Source organism: Carcharhinus amblyrhynchos, chromosome 1 (assembly GCF_965287045.1).
Source record: "Carcharhinus amblyrhynchos chromosome 1, sCarAmb.v2.hapA, whole genome shotgun sequence".
In the NCBI taxonomy this organism is placed as follows: Eukaryota; Metazoa; Chordata; class Chondrichthyes; order Carcharhiniformes; family Carcharhinidae; genus Carcharhinus; species Carcharhinus amblyrhynchos.
The window spans coordinates 55,547,621-55,575,433 of record NC_137324.1 but is presented as its reverse complement, the minus strand read 5'-3'; the positions used below and the strand labels follow the sequence as shown (position 1 = coordinate 55,575,433).

Below are 27,813 nucleotides of genomic sequence, written 5' to 3'. Positions count from 1 at the left end.
GCTTCCCCCCATTAGGGGCATTCTTTCTGAATTTACCCTGTCTAACCTTGTTAGAGTTTTATAAGTTTCTCTGAGATCCCCTCTCACTCTTCTAAACTCCAGTGAATATAATTCTAACCGACTTCATCTCTTCTCATATGACAGACCTTCCATCCCAGGAATCAGCCTGATAAACATTTGCTGCACTCCCTCAATAGCAATAACATCCTTCCTCAGATAACACCACCAAAACTGCATACAATAATCCAGATGTTGCCTCACCAATGACCTATACAATTGCAGTAAAACATTCCTATTCCTATATTCAAATCCTCTCGCTATGAAGGTCAACATACTATTTGTCTTCTTTACTGCCTGCTGTACCTGCGCACTTACTTTCAGCAACTGATACACAAGAACAAGTATCCATCTCTCTCAATTTACACCCATTCAACTAATAACCTTCCTTCCTATTTTTGCTACTGAAGTGAATGACCTTACAGATATGTAGGTAAATGTTATCATAATTACGGATGAATGAGTATATAAGCTTATTTCAAATTAATTAGATTTGAATACATATATTTTGCTATGTGTTTGCCATCTTGAACTATGTTTAAAGACTATAAAATGAAATATAATATCTCTTACCATTGGAATACTGAGATCAGACCATGTAATGTTTTGCAATGAAGTAACTGGTCCAATAAAAACCTGAGGAAAATGCTGGTTATTGTGTCCTGTTGCAGCCATGAACAAGCCAACAGCTATATTAAAAGGTAAGGTGAAAACAGGTAGTTCCCATCTTCCCATCACAGCGGCCAGAGCACTTGAAATAACAGGGCTGAAAAATAAAAATTGCTTTTAGTACAAATACAAGATACAATAGCCCCAGTAGCAACAAAAGCAACGCAAGCACCAGTACCAACCCGTTTCCTATCAAATGCAGAGCAACTGGGATGGACACTGAGATCCAGTTTGATGGAGCAGAGACTTCCCAGCACATCCCTTATAGGCAAAGGATTAGCTCTCTTGACATATCTGAGCCTTACAATGTCAGGCTCTCACAGCTCAGTTTCTAGTCAGTGGTAACCTCAAGATGTTGATGATGGGAAATTCTGTGATGGTAATCTCATTGAATGTCAAGGGATGATGATTAGATCCTCTCTTGTGGGAGATAGTCATTGCCTGGCACTTGTGTGGCGTGAATGTTATTGGAACTTGTCAACTCAAGTCTGTATATTGTCTTGATCTTACTACATATAGACAGACTCCTCAGATACTGGAGCAGTCTTGAATGATGTTGAAAATTGTGCAGTGAATATCCCCACTTCTGACCTTATGATGAAAGGTCACTGATGAAGTGAATCTGTGGCTCGCTCAGGTTGTTGTGGTGGTCTGTGGAGAATGCAATGTACTGACCTACCAGCAGGCTGCATTGTCATTGAGATCTACACAAACAGCTTGAGTGGCTCTAGTGGCAAAGAAATTCAGTGCAAGGTCACCTTTACAGTTACTGACATTGGGTCACCACACATGCAGTTGGAAGCCATCTTCCCTGCCAGCATCTCACAGAGAGCATCTCTGGAGAGCTCGAGCCTCCTCCGGCACTGTCTCACTTCTGAAAGTAACTCATTCTCTGGCTACACTTGATTGGCAGCACAATTCCTTGCTCTGTGCCTCCGTTGGTGCAGCATCATGTCTCTATCAGAGACTTGCTCCGGCTTTGGTCTGTCATTCTCATGCACGATCCTGCCCCTGACTACCTTCAATCTCCTCCATCTTCTCTTATTTCACTGAAGGATGTGTCTCCCGTAGGTATCACTATCCATATGTTTTCCAACCAACCTGTCTGAGGTGTAGTTAATTGGAGCCTTAAAGCAGCAAAGGTACCCCTAACATAACATCCAGTAGCAAATGGTAGCAGCAATCACAGCAGCCTGAACTGCAGAGGTCAAACTAAATATCCAGCTGGTTATCTTTAACACCATTCAGTGAAAAAGAAAGATCACCACATGACGTGATTCACACTTTGTAAGTGTATTACTGCTCCCAGCATGTACTATTCCAGTCAATTAGTCACTTGTCAATTCAACAAGCTTAACAAAACATTTAAATTTAATTTGAAAAAGTGGTTCTCGATAAGTCTCGATTTGTAGGCTCAGCCGCTTACCATATTATCCCGTTCTGGACTTCATTGCCCCTAATAATACAGATCCATTTTTGCCATATATCATTCAGCCCAGTGTTTTAAGGAGATTTTTCTCAGTACTCAGCAAAAATATATTCCGGTGATAAAGAAGGAATGTAAGCAAAGGGATAACCAGCCATGGATAACAAAGGAAATAAAGGAGAGTATTAAATTAAAAACCGATATGCGTACAGAGTGGCCAAAACTAGTGGGGAATTCGAAGATTGGGAATGTTTTAAAAAACAAAAAAGAACGACTAAGAAAGCGGTAAAGAAAGGAAAGATAGATTATGAAACTAAACTGGCGCAAAATATAAAAACTGATTAAAAGTTTTTACAAATATATAAAAAGGAAAAGAGTGGCTAAAGTAAATGTTGGACCTTTAGAAGATGAGAAAGGGGATTTAATAATGGGAAACGAGGAAATGGCCGAGGCCTAAACAAATTGTGTGTCTTCACAGTAGAGGACGCAAATACTTACCGAACATTAACGGTCATGGGACTGTAGGGGGTGAGGTCCTTAAAATGACTACTATTACTAAAGAGGTAGTGCTTGGTAAACTAATGGGAACTAAAGGTAGACAAGTCCCTGGGCCCGGATGGAATGCATCCCATGGTACTGAAAGAAATGGCAGAAGTAATAGCAGACGTGTTAGTAGTAATCTATCAACATTCACTGGGCTCTGGGGACATACCGGTGGATTGGAAAACAGCCACTGTTACGCTGCTGTTTAAAAAAGGAAGTAGACAAAAGGTGGGTAACCACAGGCCGGTTAGGTTAATGTCCTTAGTTGGGAAAATGCTGGAATCCATCATTAAAGAAGAAATAGCAGGACACCTGGAAAAAAATGGTTCGATCAAGCAGACGCAGCATGGATTCATGAAGGGAAAGTTGTGTTTGATGAATTTACTGGATTTTTATGAAGATGTAATGAGTACGGTTGACAGAAGGGAAGCAGTGGATGTGGTGTTTTTAGATTAGCAGAAGGCATTTGATAAGGTGCCTCACAAAAGGTTGCTACAGAAGATTAAGGTACACAGAGTTGGGTGTAAAGTGTTAGTGTGGATTGAGGATTGGTTACCTAACAGGAAGCAGAGAGTTGGAATAAATGGGTGCTTTCCTGGTTGGCAATTGGTGACTAGCGGCATACCGCAGGGATTGGTGCTAGGGCCTCAACTGTTTACTATATACATAGACGACCTGGAGGAGGGGACCGAGTGTAGGGTAACAAAGTTTGCTGATGAATGAAGATGAGTGGGAAAGCGAATTGTATGGAGGACATGGAAAGTCTGCAGAGATATTTGGATAGGCTGAGTGAGTGGACGAGGATCTGGAAGTTGGAGTATAACGTTGGCAAATGTGAGGTTATCCACTTTGGAAGGAATAATAGTAAAATGGACTATTATTTAAATGGTGAAAAATTACAACATGTTACTGTGCAGAGGGACCTGGGGATTCTTGTGCATGAATTGCAACAACTCAGTTTGTAGGTGCAGCAGGTGATCAAGAAGGCAAATGGAATGTTGGCCTTTATTGCGAGGGGGACGGAATATAAAAGCAGGAGGTCTTGCTGCAATTGTACAAGGTACTGATGAGGCTGCAACTAGAGTACTGTGTGCAATTTTGGTCCCCATGTGAAAGGATATATTGGCCTTGGAGGGAGTACAGAGAAGGTTCACCAGGCTGATACCGGAGATGAGGGGGTTAGCTCATGAGGAGAGATTGAGTAGATTGGGCCTGTACTCTTTGGAGTTTAGAAGGCTGAGGGGTAATCTTATAGAGACATAAGATAATGAAAGGGGTAGATAGGGCAGACTGAGTTTTTGCAATTCACAGAGAGAAATTCTTTCCACTTAGAAAGGAAAGAAAGAAGAACTAGAGAACACAGCCTCAAAATAAATGAGGAGGGGGGGTGGTCAGTTTAGAACAGAGTTGAGGAGGAACTTCTCTCAGAGGGTAGTGAATCTCTGGAATTCTCTGCCCATTGAAGCGCTGGAAGCTACCTCATTGAATATGTTTATCACAGGTAGACAGATTTCTGATAGATAAGGGAATTAAGAGTTATGGGGAGCGGGTGGGTAAGTGAAACAACCACTTTCAGATCAGCCATGATCTTATTGAATGGCGGGGCAGGCTCGAAGGACTAGATGGCCTACTCCTGCTCCTATTTCTTATGTTCTTATGTTCTAAACATCTTCATGAAGTGACACTTTTCCAAATTGGGATTGACATGGAGGATTCTGTGATTAACTGTGGGATGTAATTTATATGCAACAGCAATAGTGATGGCACCTCATCTCCAAATTGGCTGATTGTTGGCTATGAGGTGGTGTGAATTGCAGAATACGAATACAGCTCCCATTGCTCAAATTATTCACTTTGAGATTGCGCATTTAAGAACATAAGAAATAGGAGGAGTAGGCCATCTAGCCCTTCGAGCCTGCCCTGCCATTCAATAAGATCATGGCTGATCTGTCGTGGCTCAGTTCCACGTTCCCGCCCTCTCCCCATAACCCTTAATCCCCTTGCCTATCAAAAACCTATCAACCCGCGTCTTAAAAATATTGAGCGAGGCAGCCTCCACCACTTCAAATGGGCAGAGAATTCCAGAGATTCACCACCCTTTGAGTGAAGAAGTTCCTCCTTAACTCCATTCTAAACCGCCCCCCCTTTATCCTGAGGCTGTGCCCTCTAGCCCTACTGTCCTTTGAGCGGGAAGAGCCTCTCCACCTCTATCCTTTCCATCCCATTCAACATCTTATACGTCTCAATGAGATCTCCCCTCATTCTTCTAAACTCTAACGAGTACAAGCCTAGTTTATTCAGCCTCTCCTCATAGTTCAACCCCCTCAACTCCGGAATCAGCCTAGTAATCCTCCTCTGCACTCCCTCCAAGGCCAAAATATCCTTGCGTAAGCGCGGCAACCAAAACTGCACACAGTACTCCAGCTGCGGCCTCACCAGTGCCCTATACAGCTGCAGCAAGACCTCCCTACTTTTATATTCAATCCTCCTCGCTATGAAGGCCAGCATCCTATTAGCCTTCCTGACCACCTGCAGGCTGGGTTTTTGCGACTCATGCACAAGGACCGCGAGGTCCCTCTGCATCGTCGCCTGCTGCAGTTTTTCACCACGTAAGTAATAGTCCTTCCTACCATTATTCCTACCAAAGTGGACCACCTCACATTTGCCAACATTAAATTCCATTTGCTTTCAAACCTTTAAATTGAGTTTAAAAGGCTTTTTCAAAATAAAGGTTTGGACATTTTGGCACTTTTCTAACTTTGTTTAGACCTTGTCAGGCACTCATCTCCCAAACTGATCAAAGGACGATTAAAATGCAAGACGGTCTTCAATCTTCTAAAAGTGTGAAGACATCTTAGTCTCCAAGGGAACAGGAGATACTTCAACAGGGACTCCAGCATGGTTAATTTATTTTCCTGATGCCACAATGGCTCACTTGAAATTGACATACCAGCCATCTGGTTGGGATTAAGATAGACTGTGGAAGCCATCTCTGCAGAAACACCAGGTTGAATGCTGAGAGATACTGTCAGAGAGGGTTTGTGGTCAAGGGAAAACAAAGAAGAAAGTATCCAGAAATCAACTGTTGTTCTCTTGGAAAGCATCAAGGCAATCTTCAAGCATTGTAACCACAGAACTAATGAGGAGCAACTTACCTGCTGTTTCCACCAAACCATGCTGACCTGCTGAGTCCAACTGGAAGGGTACACAACAACTAGCTACAGAAGCCATTGCAACTGCTGAACATAACTCTTTCAGTTAGGCATTGACAGCTTTCTGGACTCAACATTTGTGTTCAGCAATGTCAGACCTTAAACTCTGCTCCCACACCCACTTCCATTTCATTTTTTTTTGTTTGTTCTGATTATTCTTTTTCTTTCAGCCAATTACATTGCCTATTCTAGGCACACCTTTTGGTTATTTTGTTTCATTACTTGTCTCACCGTCATTTCCTTTAGCCCTGGAGGACTGACTTTTTGGTCATTCAACCTCTCCTGTCTTCGAGCCGACCACAGGCATTCCTTTTGCCTTTGTCCCACCTACCTCGATCAAAAAAACTTACTGAGTCACAAACTATTTCCAGTTCCCATGAAATCTCAGATGAAATGCTAACTTTTTCTCCCTCTGCAGAGATGTTGTCTAATCTGTTGTTTTTTTCTTTCCCAACATTTTGTTTTTATCTCATATTCCCAGATCTGCTGAATCCTGTATAATCTTTTTGGTCTCATTGTGCTAAGACAGAGGGCCAAGTTTTTCCATCCTGCCCATCATGGGAATCATTGTAGGTGGGAGTGGACCATGCAAAAGGTCCAATGACCTCAGGCAGAGTTTTCTGGTTTTGCGGCGAGTGTGGCTGGAAAATCCCACCCAGGATATTTATAGAGTCTGCTGACATTAGGAAAACATTGGGTGGACGGCACTCTCCCATCTGGGACTAAGCCCCGTGATGAGGGGATAGGGACAAAGTGTGTTTCCTGCAACAGAGGCCAACAGGTCACCATGTCATATCATCCAGCCCTGATTTAGTTGTGCACCTGGGACTTCTGTTCCATATTTAGTGCCTACATGTGTATGCCTCGCAGTTTCCATGGAAAGGATGGCAGATGCTATGGAGTACCCTTGTCCAGCTGAATTCCCAGTTTCTGTCAAAGATCAGTGTGGGCCTGCCACTCCATGAAATCACCCAAGGCAACAACGTGAGGGGAGACTAGGCACCTCGATATCCTCTAAGTTTCCCTTCCCTTCAAGGAGTGAGGCTAGGGCCCTCAGCTACCCAAAGGGAGAGGGAACAGTAGTCGACACCCTGGGCTATTCACCAGGGACTCAGGTCTTGCTTTCTGTCTTCCAATATACTTGGTCTGCGACCCCTTTAGCCTCGTCTGCTGTTACGACAGAGCTTTTTAAGTTTATTTATTAGTGTCACAAGTAGGCAATGAAGTTACTGTGAAAATCCTCTAGTCGCCACACTTTGGCACCTGTTTGGGTACACGAGGCAGAATTTAGCATGGCCAACGCACCTCTCCAGCATGTCTTTCAGACCGTGGGAGGAAACCAAAGCACCTGGAGGAAACCCATGCAGACACGTGGAGAATGTGTCGACTCCACACAGATAATGGCCCAAGCCGGAAATTGAAACTGGGTCCCTGGCCCTGCGAGGCAGCAATGTTAACAATTGTGCCACCTCGCTGCTTTTAAATTTAACATACTTCACTCAAATCAACCGCTTTTAGTTCCCTCACTTAAGCAAATCACAGATTAACTTTGCTTCCTGACCCAAGCTTGTCTGCTCTGCTGAATTGTCTTTAAGTTTAAATCATCTACTAACTGCAAGTAGTCAGACAATGCTTCATTAAGGACTCCAACAATAATTCTGTTCCTGATTATTTCATCCTTTACGTTGCCATGTTCATATTCCCTGTAAGTCTATTCAGATAATTTATACATGTATTAATACTTTCCCTTTGTCTTTGAGTACATTTGTTAAATTTAACTTGCTTTTTTTTTGCAGATTGAAGTAGCCCTTGGATGACACTTCATACATAGCTTCATACTCCAATACCTCATAGTATGTAGCTTTGTCTTGGTTAATCCTTTGCCTGATTCAGACTGTGCAATGACTCATCTGTGCAGACACCCATTGTGTATAATGGTATACTGACCAGCATGCCACTCCATTTCACTGAGGCCCAATGCACTGCAATACCTAATAAATCTTCAGAACAGCCACATTTCTCCTTGATGAAGGCCTGCAATTTGCTTAAAGCTTTCTGGTAATAGCAAAGACTTACCAGATCTGCAAGGATCTGTTTGGGGCCACTACTGTTTGTCATTTTTATAAATGACCTGGGTGAGAGCATAGAAAGATGGATTAGTAAATTTGTGGATGACACTAAAGTTGGTGGAGTTGTGGACAGTGTGGAAGGATGTTGTAGGTTACAGAGGGACATAGATACGCTGCAGAGCTGGGCTGAGAGGTGGCAAATGGAGTTTAATGTGGAAAAGTGTGAGGTGATTTACTTTGGAAAGAGCAACAGGAATGCAGAGCATTGGGCTAATAGTAAGATACTTGGTAGTGTAGGTGAGCAGAGATCTCTCGGTGTCCACGTGCATAGATCCCTGAAAGTTGGCACTCAGGTTGATAGGGTTGTTAAGGCAGCATACAGTATGTTAGCTTTTATTGGTAGAGGGATTGAGTTTTGGAACCATGAGGTCATGTTGCAGCTATACAAAACTCCGGTGCGGCTGCACTTGAGTATTGCGAACAGTTCTGGTCGCCGCATTATAGGAAGGACGTGGAAGCATTGGAAAGGATGCAGAGGAGATTTATCAGGATGTTGCCTGGTATGGTGGGAACGTCTTATGGAGGAAAGGCTGAGGGACTTGAGGCTGTTTTCGTTAGAGAGAGAAGGTTAAGATGTGACTTAATAGAGGCATACAAGATGGTCAGAGGATTAGATAGGGTGGACAGCGAGAGCCTTTTTCTTCGGTGATTGCTAGCACAAGGGGACATAGCTTTAAATTGAGGGGTGATAGATGTAGGACAGATGTCATAGGTAGGTTCTTTACTCAGAGTAGTAAGGGCGTGGAATGCCCTGCCTACAACAGCAGTGGACTCTCCAACATTAAGGGCATTCAAAAGGTCATTGGATAAACATAGGGATGATATTGGAATAGTTTAGGTTAGATGGGCTTTAGATCAGCTTCACAGGTCGGTGCAACATCAAGGGCCAAAGGGCCTGTACTCCGCTGTAATGTTCTATGTTCTATTAGTTTTGTTCTTTCTTTTGCTGCCACCATATAATATTCTTGACCTTGTTAAGCTGACACAGAATATTTACAGTCTGCTGAGGTAAGGAAAATATTAACTTCATTAGAACATTACTTAAGTAGCCTCCTCATCATGAGGTCTAAAGAAAGCATTGCACCCCCTTCCTCTGATGATGTATACTCTGTCTTATTGACATATCGCAAAATTAGAACTAACCCCTTATACTGCATCATTCTTTGATTAATTTCAACAATACTCCATTACAATGTTGTTATTTCCAGTAATTTACATGCCCCAGGTATTTTGGGCAGAAACAGTTGTTCATATCTTAAGGTTACCTCGTATTACTTTGAAAATAGACACCTTGGAGTGGTGTTTGAAAATAAAAAGATAAAATCTGAAGTACATAAGAATTAGAAGCAGGGAAGACCACAGGGACTGTCAAGCCTGTTCTGATATTCAGTGATTGTTTTGATTTGATATTATTTTTATTTGATTTATTGTCACATTTATTAGTATAAAGTGAAAAGTATTGTTTCTTGTGCACTGTACAGGCAATGCAAAGTTCATTGAGAAGGAAAGAAGTGCAGAATCTAATGTTACAGTCATAGATAGAGTGCAGAGAGAGATCAACTTAATGTGAGGTAGGTCCATTCAAAAGTCTGATGGCAGCAGGGAAGAAGCTGTTTTTAAGTCAGTTGGTGCATGTCCTTAGACTTTTGTATCTTTTTCTCTTCAGAAGAAGATGGAAAAGAGTATGTCTGTGGTGCTTGGGGTCCTTGATTATGCTGGTCATTTTTCCCGGGGTAGCAGGAAGTGTAGACAGGATGGGAGCGATGGTTTGACTGATGGACTGGGCTCTGTTCACAACCCTTTATGGTTTATTGCAGTCTTGGACAGAGCAGGAGCCATCCCAAGCTGTGATGCAACCAGAAAGAATGCTTTCTATGTTACATCTGCAAAAGTTGGAGAGATTTGTAGTTAGACATGCCAACTTTCCTTCGCCTCCTGAGAAAGTAGAGGTGTTGTTGGGCTTTCTTAACTATAGCATTGGCATTGAGGGACAAGGACAGATTGTTTGTGATTTGGACACCTAGAAATTTGAAGCTCTCACCCATTTTCACTTCGTCCCCGTTGATATAGACATGGGTACGCCCTCCACTACACTTCCTGAAGTTGATGACTATCTCCTTTGTTTTGATGACATTGAGGGAAAGATTGTCATCCCACTAGTTCACCAGATTCTCTCTCTTGTACTCCATCTCATCATGAATGATCTTCTAACCACATTCCCCTTTCCTCTCACTCCCCATCTCCCTTGATTCCCTGAGAGATCAGAAAATCCATCTTGTTCTTCAATATCTAAAAGACTGAACATCCATACCTCACTGGGTAGAGAATTCTAATGATTATAACCCTCTAAAATGAAGAAATTCCTTCTCATCTCGGTCCTAACCTATCCACATTACCAGATTTGCTAATGATTGGATTGTACCAAATATATACAACCACATCCCAAAAAGGCAAAATTATTCTTGTAAAGTGCATAATTTGTGTTTGCTGTCTTTTCTTCAGAAAGAGGATGTTGGCTTTATTCCCATAAAAGAATTTCTCTCTCTATAAATGCTCTAATCGTTCCTCTGTTAATCCCCTCTAAAGATGAGAGATTAGTTTAAATATCGCTATCAACAATCTCCCTTCAGTTGTTTAAACTGCAGTTATTTTTGTGGTTGGGCTATTTTCAGGTTGAATGATTATATTATTTCCCTTTACTTTGCTATTTGATTGTATCTCAATTGGTTGTACATTCCACTGCACTTAGCCAGCAGGTAAATTCACTCTCCAGTTCTATGCTGTTTCATCCAGACTATTGGTGAAGACTCAACTTTTCCAAACCAAGTTACCACCAGTGATGTTTGAACTCACATTTAACTCATGTTATTAATTTCCTAAAATGATTGCAATCTACCATTACTATTTTGATAATTATCTTGATTTTTATTTTATAAAAATCTTTTGATTAATTTTAAATAGATGCATACAAGAAAAATAAATCAATTTTGCATATCATTTTAATTTATTGGAAGCCAATATAAAATTTAAACTTGTGCTCCTGGCAGGTAACTTCTCCATTGGGAATGCACCCAAGTGCGTGGGAAAGCCACCTATGATATCCTTATCAGTTTCGCTTAGAAAATTGTGCGTGCACACATATTTCTGATCTGCTGTTCTCATGGATGAGGAGAAAGTAACTCCTAAAAGGATTATTAAACATTTGACAATATTAAATTGCTTTGCAACTCTTTGATCTAAACGTAGAAATTAATCCATCCATCTCTTTTGGGTCTAAACTCTGCTCTGCACAGGCAGCACACTTCCAAGCAGACAGGATGGAGACTATACTGAAATTGGGCCTGTGGCCTCATCTACATCTCTGGGACAAGCTGTTACACCTCCACAGGTAGCTCAGCCCATGAAAAAAAAACATCAGAGTTGTTACAGCGCAGAAAGGGCCATTTGGCTCATTTTGCCTTGACTAGCTCTCCGAATGAGCAATTCACTTCAAATCACTGAATTGTGACAATAACCCTCAGATAATTTCCAGGAGTGGGGTTTGGATTGGGTAAGAGATGAGTTGATTATGAGGTGGAGTAGTAGGGTTCAACACTCCAACTCCCCCAGCTTTATGGAAATGTTACAAAGAATCTGTTAACTGGTGCCCAGAACCTATTAACTGGTGGGTTCGATTCTGGGTGCAGCCTTGATGAGCCAAAATGGTCTCCTTCTGCACTATAGGGATTCTATCTTCCTTTCTGCTAGGTATGACTCCAAATTAGTGGAGGGCTTTCCCCAATTTCCACTGACTTCAATTTTACTAGGGTTTCTTTAATAAACATTGGGTCAAATGCTGCCTTGATATCAAGAGCAGGCACTTTCAATGCTCCTCTGGAGACACTCAAGGCTGTAATGAGGTCAGGAGCAGAGTGGCCCTGGTAAAGCCCAAATTGTTATTTAAGTGCTGCTTCATAGCACTTTTGATGGTATCTTTCATCACTTTGCTCGATTAGAGTAAATTGATGGGGTGGTAGGTGGCTAAATTGGTTTTGTCCTACTTTCAGTGGACAGGGATTTGGGCAATTTTCCACCTGGCCTGGTAGATACCAGTATTGTAGGAACAGCTTGGATAGGGATGCTGCTAATTCAGGAGTACAAGTCTTTAGCTAAACAGGATGTTGCCAGAGCCCAGAGCCTTTATTGTAAATGGTGCCTTGAGCTGTATCATGTGAAGTGAATCAAGTTAGCTGAAAACTGGTTGCCAGGGGGCACCTGAGAGGACTGAGATGGATCATGCACTCAAAACTGCTGACCTACTGGAAGGAAGGCTCACCTTCTAATTGGCTTCGCAATGCCATTAACACTTCCAATTTGAGTATTTGTTTAAAGAAATGCTGGAGTCATTAAAAATAAAGCTGTAGGATTCTGCTCATCATATAGTCAGACATTAGTGCACCAGATTTTAACAACAATTTCCACAGTTTGAAGTTATATTCTCAGAATACGGTTCCTACAGTTAAACACCTCAGCCACAATATTTCAGTAATAGTACTGATGAATTAGTGAATTAGACTCTTTCAATATTATAGGCAACAAGTCATTCCTTTGGAAGAAAACGCACTTGAAAGGTCTGAAAATTTGAATGTAGAATGTGCAAATTTAATTGTAAGTGTAATTTCAATAATGAGTCCAGGTAGACATGTTTAACATACCATGTCATTGATGTGAAGACCACTGCCAGCAATAACCACCAGTACCAATCTCCTTTGTCACAAAAGACAGCCATCAAAAGACCAACCAGTGTTCCATTGTATCCGTAAAGCCCTGCTGCAATCGCAGATCTAAAATGTTGCAAGAAAAACACATTAACATTTTGGAATGGAAGTTTTCCATATATTTTTAAACTATTAGCAAAATCATCTTGATTCTTACCAAAGCAAACAAAATGAACAAACGCAATTGCAAAGATTTACAAGGATGTTGCCTGGATTGGGTGGCATGCCTTATGAGGATAGGTTGAGGGAGCTAGGTCTTTTCTCCCTGGAGAGACGAAGGTTGAGAGGCGACCTGATTGAGGTTTATAATATGTCGAGAGGTATAGATAGGGTGGATTCTCGGAGGCTATTTCCCTGGGCTGAAATGGTTGCTACGAGAGGACACAGGTTTAAAGGTGCTGGGGAGCAGGGACAGAGGAGATGTCAGGGGTAAGTTTTTCACTCAGAGGGTGGTGAGTGAGTGGAATCGGCTGCCGGTGGTGGTAGAGGAGAACTCGTTGGGGTCTTTTAAGAGACTTCTGGACGAGTACATGGGATTTAATGGGATTGAGAGTTATAGATAGGCCTGGTAGGTATGGATATGATCAGTGCTAATTGTGGGCCGAAGGGCCTGTTTGTGCTGTAGTGTTCTACGTTCTACAAAATAAATATCTCAACACAGAACCATTGTGAGTCACATGATTAGCAGCACCAGGATATATTACATATTGATTTTAAATCACGCAATTTTTTTGGATTCCTCTTTGGGAAAATGGTTATTAAGTAGTGTCACAAAAATGGTTTGTGATTTCCGAACTTTAGATTTTTTTAAAGCACCACGTAAAATGAACCTTTGAGAAGATTTTTGTTTTTCCAGAGCAGCTGGTTTATTTTACAGCTCATTCAGGCATCACTATTAGTGATGAGCAGCATCAAAAATAAGAGATGGAAAGTACAGGACAAAGCAGATGATTTGCCCACCATGTTTGCTTTGGGCTGGTCCACGCAGACAGTTCGGCAGATTGCAACTCTTGGAATAGTCAGGCAATGTAACCTGGTGACAATCGCATCAATTTGGCATTAAAAAGTTGGAATGTAATACATGTTGAAGATCTCAATTAAGAAGCTGAAGACTCTTTCAAGCTCCACCGGACATTTCAAGTTGAGCACTTTTTACTTGTTTTTGCAAAGATTACAAAAACTTCATTGTACTTGTCCGACTCCAGTCTGACCCAGGGATTACTGGCTGTTTTACAAATGTTTTCATTGTTCAACTAAACCTGGGATATCAGCTATTTTTTAACACATGTGACAATACAGTAGATCACAATTCGTTGAGCTAATTTTGTTTCCTCCACATTAATGGGTGGCTTATCTTTTTGTTCATTCACTGGATGTGGGTGTTTCTGGCTAGGCCAGCCCAAATTGTCCATTCCTAGTTGCTCTTGAGAAAGTGATGGGCAACTGTCACCTTAAGCCATTGTAGTCCATGTGGTGTAGATACACCCACAATGCTGTAAAGAAAGGAGTTTAACCTAGCAACAATGGAGGAACAGCAATATATTTGAATGTCAGGATGGTGAATGGCATAGAAGGGAATTTCCAGGTGCTGGTGTTCTCATTTGTTTGCTGCTTTTGTTCCTCTAGATGTTAGTGGTAGCGGGTTTGGAAGATGCTGCCTGAGGAACTTTAGTGAATTCCTGTAGTCCATTGTGTGGATCATTGAATGGAATCATAGAGGGCTGACAGTGCAGGAGGAGACCATTTGCCCAACATGCCTGCACTGACAACAATCCCACCCAGGGCCTATCCTATAACCCCACATATTTATCCTGCCAATTCCTCTGTCTAAGGGGCAATTTAGCAAGGCCAATCAACCTAACCTGTACATCTTTGGAGTGAGGAAACTGAAACACCCGAAAGAAACCCTCAGACATGGGGAAAACATGCAAACTCCATACAGTCACCCGAGCCAGGAAATGAACCCAGGTCCCTGGCATTATGAGGTGATAGGGCTAACTACTGTGCCACCATGCCATCCACTGCTACATTGATATACACTGCTGCTGCTGTATGTCTGTGGTGGAGGAAGTGAATGTTTGTGGATGGGTGCCAGTCAAGTGGGCTGCTTTGCCTTGGATGGTGTACAGCTTCTTGAATGTTTTTGGAGCTGTACCCATCAAAACCTATGGAGAATATTTAATCACACTCCTGACTTGTGCCTTGTAGATGGTGGACAGGATTTGGGGAGTCAAGGTTGAATGGCTGATAGAGGATTCCTAGTCTCAGACCTGTTGTTGTAGCCACAGCATTTATATGGCTAATCCAGTTCAGTTTTTGGACAATGGTAAACCCCATGATGTTGATAGTGGGGGATTCAGTGATGATAATGTCATTGAATGTCATGGGGCACTGATTAGGTTCTCACTTGTTGGAGATGGTCATTGCCTAGCACTTGTTTGTGAATGTTAATTGTCACATGTCAGCCCAAGCCTGAACATTGTGCAATGTTCAGGACTATTTGTGACTCCACAAATATTGAAGCAGTCCATACCAATGTGCAGCAAGGTTCGGACAATCAACAAACATCCCCACTTCTGACATTATGATGCAAGGAAGATCAGTAATGAAGTAGCTTAAGATCGTTGGGCCTAGCACCTGGGGAACACCTGCAGTGATGTTTTGGAACGGAGATGGTTGACCTTCCTTTGTGCCAGGTATGACTTTAATAAATGGATAGATTTCCCCACTGATTCCCTAGTTTCTCTTCATTGAGCCATGGCTTGGTGGTGATGGTAGATTGCAGGATATGTGAGGCCATGAAGTTATAGGTTGTGGTTGAGTACCATTCTGCTGTTGCTGATGACCCACAGTATCTAATGGTTTCCCAATCTTGAGTTGCTAGATCCATTTGAAATGTATCCCTTTGTGGCAGTACTGCCACAAAGATAGCATTATCACCTCTGCAAAAACTGTGCAATGGTCACTCTTAGCAATGGACAGATGTATCTGTGACTGGTGGATTGGTGAGAACAAGATCGTGTTTTTTTTCCCCTTCACCACTTGCCGCAGATTCAGTCCAGCAGTTATGTCTTTTAGGACCCAGCCAGCTCAGTTTTGTAGCAGTGCTTATGGAGCCACTCTTGGTGATGGACGTAGAAGTCCCCCATCCAGAGTACATTGTGCCCTTATCACTCAGTTCTTCCTTTAAGTGGTATTTAACATAGAAGAGTACTGATTCACTAGTTGAGGGGGCAGTGTTTTCTTGCCCATGTTTGGTCTGGTGCCCTGAGACTTCATGGGGTCTTGGGTCAATGTTGAGGACACCCAGGGCAACTCCTTCCTGACTGTATACCATTGTGCCACTACCTCTGCTGGGCCCTGCGATGGATTACCACACATCGTTCAACACATCTTTTAATATAAGAAGTCTGTAAAATAGTAACTTTTGTTACCATGCTACTCAAGAACTTGATTTATTTTTGAAATGTGGTAACTCATGGCACAGATAGAGATGTTCAGAATGCCATTTTGATTTATTCTTGTCAAAGAAATCTTTGACAATCAGAAGCGTATTAAAAATATTTACCTGTTCTGACTGAGCAAAAGTGCCGCCAGGGTTGAGAACACTGTTCCCACCAGGCCATTCAGTGCCCACCATGGATTCTGTAATATCAGCCCAGCCAAAATAACAATTCCACTCAACGGATTGTTGACAAACATCACTTGGGCAATTCCACGCAAGTTCCAGTCAATAAACTGAAAGATGATGTTATGCTCTGCAATATTGTCAGGAGAAAAGTATGCATCTGTTAAAGAATATGATTTATGCCTGCTTCCCTTGTAAACACCAGCAAAGGCCTACAAATGAGCTGCAGAATTATCAGTGTCAGGCAGTTGTCAAATATAATTCAAACCCTAAAATTAGATTAGACAGTAACCTTATAATACAAGGGCAAACTCTGAGCACATTAACAAGTATCCATTTGATTTATCTCTAAGGTGGATCACAACATCATTGTTTATGCCAAACCAGATGATCCACTTTTGTAATAAGAACACTTAAACCATTTAATGCACAAAGTATTAATCTGTTGCTAAATTAGAACTTTGCATGACAATCTTTTGCATTAAGTCTAAAAGATGTAAATGTAATGTTCAGAGGGTTAGAATTTAAAAAGTGCTTTGTATTGCGATGTTCCCATTGCTGGTCTCAAAGACGATATACAATCCATCCTGTCGTAGACTTCACTCCACATGTTTCATTGCCCTAAAACCTTCCTGCCAATCACATCTGGAATTGTTCTTAGGGAATATTGAACAAAGGTATTCAACATTATGATAGAGCAGAGAGAGAAAGATATTTCTCACTGGCAGCAGGGTTGTTAAACAAATAATCAGCAGAGCCAGGTAGGAGGAGAGGGGAATTTCTTCACCAAGCAAGCTGTTGTGATCTGCAATGCATGGCCTGAAAAGATGGACATATGTAGAGATGCTGACGTTGGACTAGGGTAAACACAGTAGGTAGGCAGGCAGGCAGGCAGGCAGGCAGGCAGGCAGGCAATCTCCAGCCAGAGTTTTTGCTAGCCCAGGCAAGTCGTCAGGGTTACAGATAGTGTGACATGAACCCAAGATCCTGATGAGGCTGTCCTCATGTGTGGAACTTGGCTATCAGTCTCGGCTCAGCGACTCTGTGCTGTTTGTATGACGTAAAGGCTGTCTTCGAGAACGCTTACCCGAAGATCAGAGACCGAATGCCCGTGACCACTGAAGTGTTCCCAAACAGGAAGAGAACTAACTCTCCTGCCTGGAGACAATGCACATCTTTACCTTGTGCTTAACCCTCTCTCCACTCACATTGTCTGTACCTTTAAGACTTGATTAACTGTAAAGACTCGCATTCCAATCATTATTTTGCAAATTGAGTTTGTGTCTTTATATGCCCGTTTGTGAACAGAACTCCCACTCACTTGACAAAGGGGCAGCAAGCGCTCCGAAAGCTTGTGGCTTTTGCTACCAAATAAACCTGTTGAACCTTAACCAGGGATTGAGAGACTTCTTATTGAAAGGATGGAATCAGATTCAATAGACAGGATTTTACTGGCTTGCCATGCTGGTCAATGGCATGGTGAAAAGGTGAAAAATAGAGTTCACGCCAGATTTCTCACTTCTAGTGATCTTGCTGGCCCTGTTCTGCCACTGAAATGAGCTTTGCACCTGGGAAGGGTGTAGAGCACCTTGGGTACTACTTCCAACTGAGCAAAGTGCAAGGCAATTCTCCTGAACGTGTGTGGAGCCGAAACTTGTAATTTAATTCGCAGGCTCATAGCCCCAAGCACAAATTGACTCCAAGTCAGTGACTGAAGTGATATGCATGTAAATCAAAGGCAAACGAAGTGAGGTGCATGTTGATTGCACACAACATGGACTGAGCTGTGCGCTCCCTCTGCATCAAAAGTATAAATATTTTTGTTTTTACCATTTCAAGTTGATAGTCAATTAATATATAAATGATGAAGCATTTTCTAAAACTCATTACAAAATATTCAGAGTGTATTAAATATATTTATTTTAGTCATGAGGTAATGGTTAGAGAACAAACCTAACAGCATTGGTGGATTTCCAACCTAAACCAGTCATATCCCAGAGATTCAAATTTAATTCAATTGGGGGACCCCCAGGCAAAACAACTGTGACTCATATCAATAAGCTGAAACTGATAGAGTATTGTGATTTTGAATTGTGATATCACCTTGAATGATGTGTTACGGGACAGATTAGTTTGTGGGGTGAATAACATGGTAATTCAATGGTGATTACTTGCACAGGTCGTTATAAATTTTAAGCAAGCAAAAGGAGATCGCGGGGGCACAGGAAAGCTATGAAAAAGGTGCACGTGTTACAGAGTGTGCAAAACGAAACAGTTCACCAGTTAGGACAGGAATCTGTCAGCAGTGCCAAACCAAAGTAGCAGCTGTGGGGGTGGGAAACAAATTCAGCCACAAATAAGAAGATTTAGAAGAACAACATTTGAAGCAAAATGTTACCAATGTGCAGGTAACCATTCCTCTGAATCCTATAGGTATTAGGAGGCTGAGTACTCTTTTGCAATTCTGGGGGTGGAACTCTTCCTCAAAAGGCAGTGGAAGCAGAGTCCTTGAATATGTTTTAAGGCAAGGGTAGATAGATTATTGATAAACAAGAGGTAAATGGTTATCACAGTGATTGGCAACCTAAGCTAGTGAGTGGGCCTCATGAATGACCCTCCATCTCAGTGGGCTGCAAGATTGAAATTAAGCTTGTTCTCTAACCATTACCTCATGACTAAAATAAATATATTTAATACACACCGAATATTTCGTAATGAGTTATAGAAACTGCTTCATCATTTATATATTAATTGACTACCATCAACTTGAAATGGTTAAAACAAAAGAAATATTTATACTTTTGATGCAGAGGGAGCGCACGGCTCTCAGTCCATGTGTGCAATCAACATGCACCTCACTTCGTTTGTTTTTGATTTACTTGCATATCACTTCAGTCACTGAATGACTTGGAGTCAATTTGTGCTTGGGGCTATGAGCCTGCGAATTAAATTATAAGTTTCAGCTCCACACACATTCAGGAGAATTGCCTTGCACTGCTCAGTTGGAAGTAGTACCCAAGGTGCTCTACACCCTTCCCAGGTGCAAAGCTCATTTCGGTGGCACAGGGCCAGCAAGATCACTAGAAGTGAGAAATCTGGCGTGGACTCTATTTTTCACCTTTATTACGGCTCGCCATGCCATTGACCAGCATGGCAAGCCGGTAAAATCCTGTCCATTGAATCTGATTCCATCCTTTTAATGCAGAGGGAGCCCACGGCTCTCAGTCCATGTTGTGTGCAATCAACATGCACCTCACTTCGTTTGCCTTTGATTTACACGTGTATCACTTCAGTCATACTAGTAGGAAAGAAACTATGCTGTTGGAAATTATCAGAATGTGGCAACCCTGTGCACATGCAACAATCAAAGTGTCTTGTGGGCTGCATTCAGAACGCAGGTGACTGCACGTGGCTCCCAGGCCACAGTTTGCCCACCACTAGGTTATCAGGAAAAAGTGGACCATCATAATCAGTTAACCATGATTTTATTGAATGGTGGAGCAGGCTCAAGGGCCTGATAAGCATATTCCTGCTTCTAATTCAAGAGTAGTTCAAGTGATGAGGAATTTCAGTAATGGAGATAGATAAGTGAAGTTGCAACTGTTCCCTGTAGAGAAGACAAGGTTGAGAGGAGATTTGAAAGAGGTATTCAAAATCAGGTGAGATAGGGTGAAACTGTTACTATTTGTGGAAGGATCGAGAACCAAAGGACACAAATTCAAGGTAATTAGCAAAAAAAAGCAATTGTGACTTGGGGAGAAACCTTTTACATTAGTCATAAGTCATGATTACACCAGTAGGTCCAAACCCACCAGCATTTCAAAAGTATTTCACAATGCGAGTCCCAGCAATGAAGTTAGAAGCCACCAACATTTCAAATGGTATTTCATAGGATGTGAATCCCAATGATGAGATTTGCAGTTGTAGACAGTTCAAAAAGAAATACATCATCCTGTTAATAGGAAATACTTTGGGGTATATGATGGTACCATTGAGGGAAGACATACATAAGCTAATGTTAAAATTAACAGAAGTTGAGGGGACAGAGACAGATATACAGAGACTAACTTCAAAGGAAAACAATGATATAATTGGGAACCACTTTGAGATGGATACTGCCTCCCTCTTCCACAAAGTCTGAGGCGCAGAGTCAGTATCCAGCTCGCAGCCTGTAAGCCAGAGCTGGTTTGCAGACTAGAAGCAGTCCCATAAAGAGTATCTCTCATGTAGGCAATTACATCCCATATCTTCATTGAACCAAGAAGAAATGTTTCCGAGAATAACTATTCAATTGTAAACAGTGGGTAAACAGCTGGCCTTTACTTACAGACCTATGGATTGGATGTTGTTTGGGCAGGGGAAGCCCTGAACAAGTTTAGATCCTGTAATTATACTGGATCAGATGGGTAATTCTTATGTATGCTATATAAATACAAGTTGCTGTTGTTGGTACAGAAAATTGCTAAATATTTCTCTGAACATTGAAGGCAGAAGAGAGCAGAAGATGGCATAGAGCTTGAATTGCCTTAAGTTTGCCAAGCACCCTCCTTCCATACTTGGCATACAATCGGCTTGGGAGAAATTTTATGGAAAGTTTCCTTGTTCCTAAGCAAAATTGTTGATTTATCCTACATGATTTATTTGTGACCATGTCCTTGGTCAGATATTTCCAACTCAGCAATTCGGGGAACAAACACATTATGCATGACATTCAATAATCACCAAATGCATTAATCCTCATCACTTTCAATCCTGTTGCAGCCAGAAACATCGAAAGCCATTTGGCAAGACAATAATTGCTTTTGCTAGCAAATCTATTGTTTGTGTATATTATTATATAAAATATACACGTGTGCTTTAATATATATATAACTGAAGTGAATCACTGTCTGCCTTTACCAATGGCTATTTCAAACTATTTTCTGATGATATTGATGGGCTTCATTGAAAATACTTCCAACATTTTCCCTTACCTTTCAGCCAGTAACCAAATTCTTGCATATCACCAGACAAATAGCCAAATCTTTTGAGAAAGGTTTCTTTGCAATGATCTGATTTCAGGGTTGATCCCTCTTCAACCATTACTGTTTTCTTCTTCTCCATGAATGGATTCTGCTCCTCACAGAATTAAAATAAAATCATTCTGCTGTATGTTGTTTAAAAATCAAAGTCAAAGCTAAAGCACGATTGCATTTTGTTCACTGCACATAAGTAGTTTCTATGTAATGCAGGCATAGAAATAAATCTGACATAAACTCCAGATAATTGGTCTTTAAATGCAACTGAAATACAAAGCTACAAATACCTGAGTAGCTTCAGATTCAAACATTCAAGGTGTCCCTTTCTTCACTGGCGAAAGTAAATTGCAAGGGAAGGACTAATGCTTTTATGTAACAGAAGTGCAATATGTATACTTTGAATGCAGATTGTAATCAAAACTGTAATACTGGTTTAAACAATTTTGTATAATGAGCTCGTAATTGCATTTTGCCTAAGGTATTCCGTGCATGTGATGAAATACTTTACTTTCTTATCGATCAATAAATTACTTATGAAAAATTTACTGAAATTGGTATTTTGAACCAATGGAAAGTTACGGTGGCTTTGGTCCAGGAAGTAACCAAATATTAGCTTTGATTCCAAGTTTCTGGTAGCTCATCAGAAATCTTCACCTTGTCACTTAAAATAAACTGTTTAGCAGGTTCAAGCTCTCTCCTTAATAAACCATTTTTTGTGATAAACAAGAAAGAACTTGTATTCATGTAACACCTTTCATGTCCACATGTTCAAAGTGCTTTATTTTTAATGCAGGTCTTTTGAAGTGTAATCATTAATATAATGTAATCAAACGTAGTAGTGTGCTCACAACAGGGAAAATTAGACTTTGGCAGAAGTGCAAAATTGGCAATTTTACACTGCACCTGATTTTCTATTCGGTGCAGACCAATTTAACACCAGAAAAGCTTCTGCAAACAATGAGATTAATTACCATGATTTAATTTATTCTTATTGTGATAGCTAAGAAATAAACATCAAGTTGGATAACTCGACTGTTCTTCAAATGTCATGATATCTTTTACATTCATTTGAGATGGTAGAAAGTTTAGCACCTCTAACAATACAGCACTCCTCAGCAGAATCATAGTGTTATTGAGTCATGGAGTCTTACAGGTTTATAGCAAGGAAATAGGCCCTTCGGCTCAACTTGTCCATGTCACCCAGTTTTAACTATTAGCTTAATTCCAGTTGCCTGCGTTTGGCCCATATCCCTTGATACCAATCTTATCCAAGTGCCGAAGTGCTTTTTAAAAGACAAAGTTGTACCCAGCTCTACTATTATCTCTGGCAGCACATTCCAGACACTCTCAACCCTCTGAAAAAATTATCAATCTAACCCTTTTGTGTTTCTCCCCTATCACCGTAAACCTATGCCCTCTAGTTTTAGGCTTCCCTACCTTTGGGAAAAGATATTGACTATCTATCTTATCTATGCCCCTCATTATTTTATAGACCTCGACAAGATCACCCCCAAGCCTCCTACGCTCCAGGGAAAAAAGTCTACCAGCCTCTCCTTATAACACAAACCACTAAGTCCCAGTAGCATCCTAGTATATATTTTCTGCATTCTTTCTTGTTTAATAATATCCTTTCTATAATAGGGTGACCAGAACTGTACAGGGTATTCAAGTGTAGCCTTACTAATGTGTTGTACATCTTAACAAATGTGTCCCAACTTCTACGTTCAATATTCTGATCAATGAAACAAAGCAGCTGGAAGCCTTCTCCACCATCCTGTCCACCTGTGACTCCACTTTCAAGGAGCTATGAACCTGTACCCCTAGATCTTTTGTTCTATAACTGTCCCCAGTGCCCTACCATTAACTGAATAAGTCTGCCCTGGTTCGATCTACCAAAGTGCATCACCTTGCATTTATCCAAGTTAAATTCCATCTGCCAATTGTTCAACATCCTGTTGCAATCCTAGATAACTTTCTTCATTGTCCACTATGACACCAATCTTGTGTCATCTGCAAACCTACTAACCAGGTCTCCATTATTCTCATCCAAATCATTAATATAAATGACAAACAACAGTGGACCCAGCACCGATCCCTGAGGCACACTGCTGGTCACAGGTCTCCAGTTTGAAACACAACCCTCTACAACCACCCTCTCTTCTGTCGTCAAGCCAATTTTGTATCCAATTGACTACCTCACCCTGGATCTTGTGAGATTTAACCTTATGCAACAACCTACAATGACTTGTCAAAGGCCTTGCTAAAGTCTACGTAGACAACGTCGACTACTCTGCCCTACCTTCTTGAAAGCCCTTCAGAAAGCTCAAATTCGTGAGACAATTTTCCACTCAAAGCCATGCTGACTCCGTAATCATTCCTTGCCTCTCTAAATGCCTGTAGATCCTGTCTCTCAGAATACCTTCTAACAACTTACTCGCAACAAATGTTAGGCTCACTGGCTTGTAGGTCCCTGGCTTTTCCCTGCAGCCCTTCTTAAACAAAGGCACAACATTTGCTACCCTCCAATCTTTAGGCACCTCACTGCACTGAAATGTCAGCCTAGATTATGTGCTCATGCTTTTGGTGTGGCACTTGAATCTGCAACATTCTGACTCAGAGGGACACGAGTGCTGCCAGCTCACCACCACCTTCTCAAGGTCAATTAGGGATGGACAATAAATGCTGACTTAGCCAGTGACACCCACACCCTATGAAAGAATAAAAAAAGCAACAAGAATAACAACGACCCTGCATTTTCTTTGAGTTTCTATCTCGTGAATGATATAACATCACTGGAAACATAGTAGAAACCCCTTTCACACACAAACATCAAAGTTAACACAATGCAGTGATGGAAAATCTTGGAAACTTCAGAGCTTAGAAAGATTCTGACTGATAAAAGCCAGAGATCATTTGCCAGAAGCATATCCTACCCTATGTGATGTGAATTATTTGTTTCAGTTATCTGCAGCCAAATAAAGGAACTTGGCTCCAAGTTACTCAAGATTAATCAAACCTGTTATGTATTTTTATTTGTATGTCTTATTATGTTCTTTAATCGTACTGTTAGTTATCATTTCTTCATTTGCTGGCCTTACTGTCTTTTAGCAGTTACTTATCATTACTTAGTTTTCTAACTGTTCCAAAATACTTATGAGTGCTTTGACAAATGTTGATGTTTGAACTGCAAATTTGATGTTTACATTGAAAGAATGAGATTGGCTGGTTTGGATAATGTGCATCAGATTGGCTTGATTAATATTAGAAGAGTGTTAGAAAGCCAATAAGAGGCATGTAGAAGGTCTTGCGAACAAAGTTAGGGAGACTCCTAAAATATTTTATAAATACATTAAGGGGAAGAGGTTAACCATGGAAAGAGTAGAAACAGAGAAAATAACTGCAGGAGTCGGCCATTTGACCCTTTGAGCCTGCATCACCTTTTAATATGATCATGGTTGATCATGCACTTTCAGTCTCCCACTCCCACTTTCTCTACATGCCCCTTGATCTCTAGCCATAAAGGCCATGTCCAGCTCCCTCTTGAACAGCTTTATATGATAGAGGATTCCACAGGTTCACAACTTTTAAGTGAAGAAGTTCTTCCTCATCTCAATCCTGAATGTCTTATGCCTTATTCTTAATCTGTGATCCCTAATTCAGCACTTCCCCAACATTGGGAACATTCTTCCTGCATTTAGCCCATCCAATCCCACAAGGATTTTATATGTTTCTATGAGATCCCGTCTCATTCTTCTAAATTTCAGTGAGTACAAGCCCGGTTCATCCAGTCTCTCGTCACATGTTAGTTCTGCCATTGCAGGAGTCAGCCTGGTGAACCTTTGCTGGACTCTTAATAGCATGAAAGTCCCTACTCAGACTAGGAGACCAATATTGCACACGTACTCAAGGTGAGGCCTCACCAAGGCCATGTATAACTGCAGCAGGACATCCTTACTCCTATACTAAATTAGAGATCAAGGGAGTCTCTAATCAGAGAAAATAGGTACAAGATTCAGGAAAAAGGGCCTGTGAGGAACTTGAAGAGTTTGACATAGGAAATGAGGAGTTATTGAAGGCTCTGATGGGCTTAAAAGTGGACAAATTGCCAGATTCATTGCATCACAGGCTGCTGTGAGAGGTGAGGCAGGAAATTGCAGGAGCTCTGACAAATTTATCAATCCTATCTGGCCACAGGGAAAATGCCAGAGGATTAGGGGATGGCTAATGTGGTTCCAGTTTAAGAAGTGCAGTAGAGATGAACCAGGAAACTATAAAACAGTGACTCTCACATCAGTGGGAGGGAAATTATTCACAAAAATTCTGAACAACAGAATTAATATCCATTGGAAACATGTGCTAATTACGAATAGTCAGCATGGCTTTGTTAAAGGGAGGTTATGCCTAACAAACGTGGTAGAGTTTTTCAAAAATGTGATCGAGTATGTGAATGAGGAAAGTGCAGTTGATGTAGTTAAATGGATTTTAGCAAAGTTTTTGACAAGGTTCCACATGGGAGACTGATCAAGAAAGGTGAAGCACTTGGAATTCAGGGGAATGACATGAGATGGATCCAAAACTACCACAGTAATAGGAAACAAGGTGTAAAGGCTGTTTTAGTGACTTGAGGCTGGATTTCTGGGCTAATTATCAGCCCTTTGAACCGCTTTGAATGCTCCTTCCATGGCCAACAAGTCCTGGCATTGGACACAAACCTGGAGTATTTGGTCCAGCGGTAGAGGTGCTACCACTGTGCCACAAAGCCATCCATGTGATGACTAACCAGTGAGGCTATTTATAGACATTGATCAAAAATATTCACAATAGATGGCTATTCTTCAATTAGTGTTGTGAATCTTTCTTATACATACCGTATTTAACAGCATTTGTAGGATGTGAACAGAAACAGAAGTTAATTTCTTAGTTTACAAAGCCAAAGATACAGAAGAGCACAAATACCCTATAAGCAAACTGTGTGTGGCACGATGCATGAATAATCTTGGTTTTAGCTCAGCAAAGGTGGATTAAGGAATTGCAACATGTAGAACAGTATGTTTGCAGTTTCGAGGAATAAGAGTAATGATCACTGTCACATTGCTAAAAAAGAGATCAGAATGAATGTTTTCTCATCCCTGGATTACAGCCCTTCTCTTCCTGAAACAATCAGATATAAAGCTTTTCCTTGTAATCTATTCAACAGTATGAGACAGATATGGTATAATTCTTTTATCATTACTGGCTTGAAATCCTGGAATTTTTAATAATGTGCAAGAACCACCTGGTTCAAAGAGAAGTTCCACTGTTACTTTCTTAGGCCACCTAGGAATACAGACTCACCAGAATTGACATATTCTGAGAAATAAAAAAAATTGAAAGCTTGTCTAACTATTAGAAGAATACTTTAGCTCAAGAACAGCAAAAGTTTATTTTTTAGTCACAAGTAGGCTTACATTAACACTGCAATGAAGTTACTTAGGTCTTAAGGCGTTTAAGTTGTAGGAGGAAAATTAGATGTTTGGCACAAACAAAGAAACAGCCTTTTGGAAGCTCTATCCAAAGGCATGGGACAAATAAAACCAATAATATTTATATAATGAAGGATCAATTTTTATACTGAGTCTACAGGAAACAGGGACTTTGGCTTTCACCCAGTCTAAAACTGCCTGACCAGAAGAAGCTACAATATATCAAATATACAATTGTTTCAGCATGACATGAAGTGCTATTAGTACACAATGTTATGGGGTTATAGAGAAGATGACCATACATCACTTGTAATTATAGCTTACATGGTCAACATTTCTAGTGGAACCATTTATCATGGATTGCTGCTAGTCACAATGTTACTGTCTGGCAGGTGAATGGCGAAATTACTGAAGTACAGGGAGAACTTGTACAAATAAGAGTACGTACAAATCTTTAGTCGTGATGTACTAGTCTCAGATGAATTTGTGACCCTTTTCAGGCCCAGTCATTCTCAAAATTCTTGACCTGACCCACTCAAACTAAATGGCCAATATATTTTCATACCTTTGAGCCAATTCCTTCACTGAGATTTGTGCTGATATTACTCCATTTAATTATTATTTCTTCCTGTGTGATTTCTATGTTCTGATTATCCATGATTGGAATTATCTCCTGAAAGAAAATTAAAAGAGGTTTACTTTCCTTTTAGATTTGAAATAGGTATGTTTGGTAAGATGAATGTGATCGTTTTTCTTTTTAAATTGCTCTATTGTCCATAACAAAATGTAGCAAATGAGCTTCACCTGATTGATCTGTATATTAAACTTACGAACAAGGTAAAAGTACATATAGCTGGGCCAAGTCCGAGTTACAAATCTTCATTTTGCTGCTTAGTCAAAGATAATTGTTCA

At 40.9% G+C, this 27,813-nt stretch overlaps 1 protein-coding gene across 1 annotated transcript in view; it reads right to left on the bottom strand.

Moving 5' to 3' along the window:
• LOC145339304 (urea transporter 2-like) overlaps nt 1–27,570 on the bottom strand; it is a 39,922-nt gene extending 12,352 nt beyond the window's left edge. The window contains exons 1-5 of the mRNA XM_080183765.1: nt 27,467–27,570; nt 21,395–21,533; nt 16,362–16,551; nt 12,731–12,859; nt 631–823 (exon numbers count right to left, since the gene is read on the bottom strand). Of these exons, the coding sequence (XP_080039891.1) occupies nt 631–823; nt 12,731–12,859; nt 16,362–16,551; nt 21,395–21,533; nt 27,467–27,559 (744 nt within the window). The 5' untranslated portion in view covers nt 27,560–27,570. The remainder of the gene's footprint in view (nt 1–630; nt 824–12,730; nt 12,860–16,361; nt 16,552–21,394; nt 21,534–27,466) is intronic.
• Between the last annotated feature and the right edge of the window lie 243 nt (nt 27,571–27,813).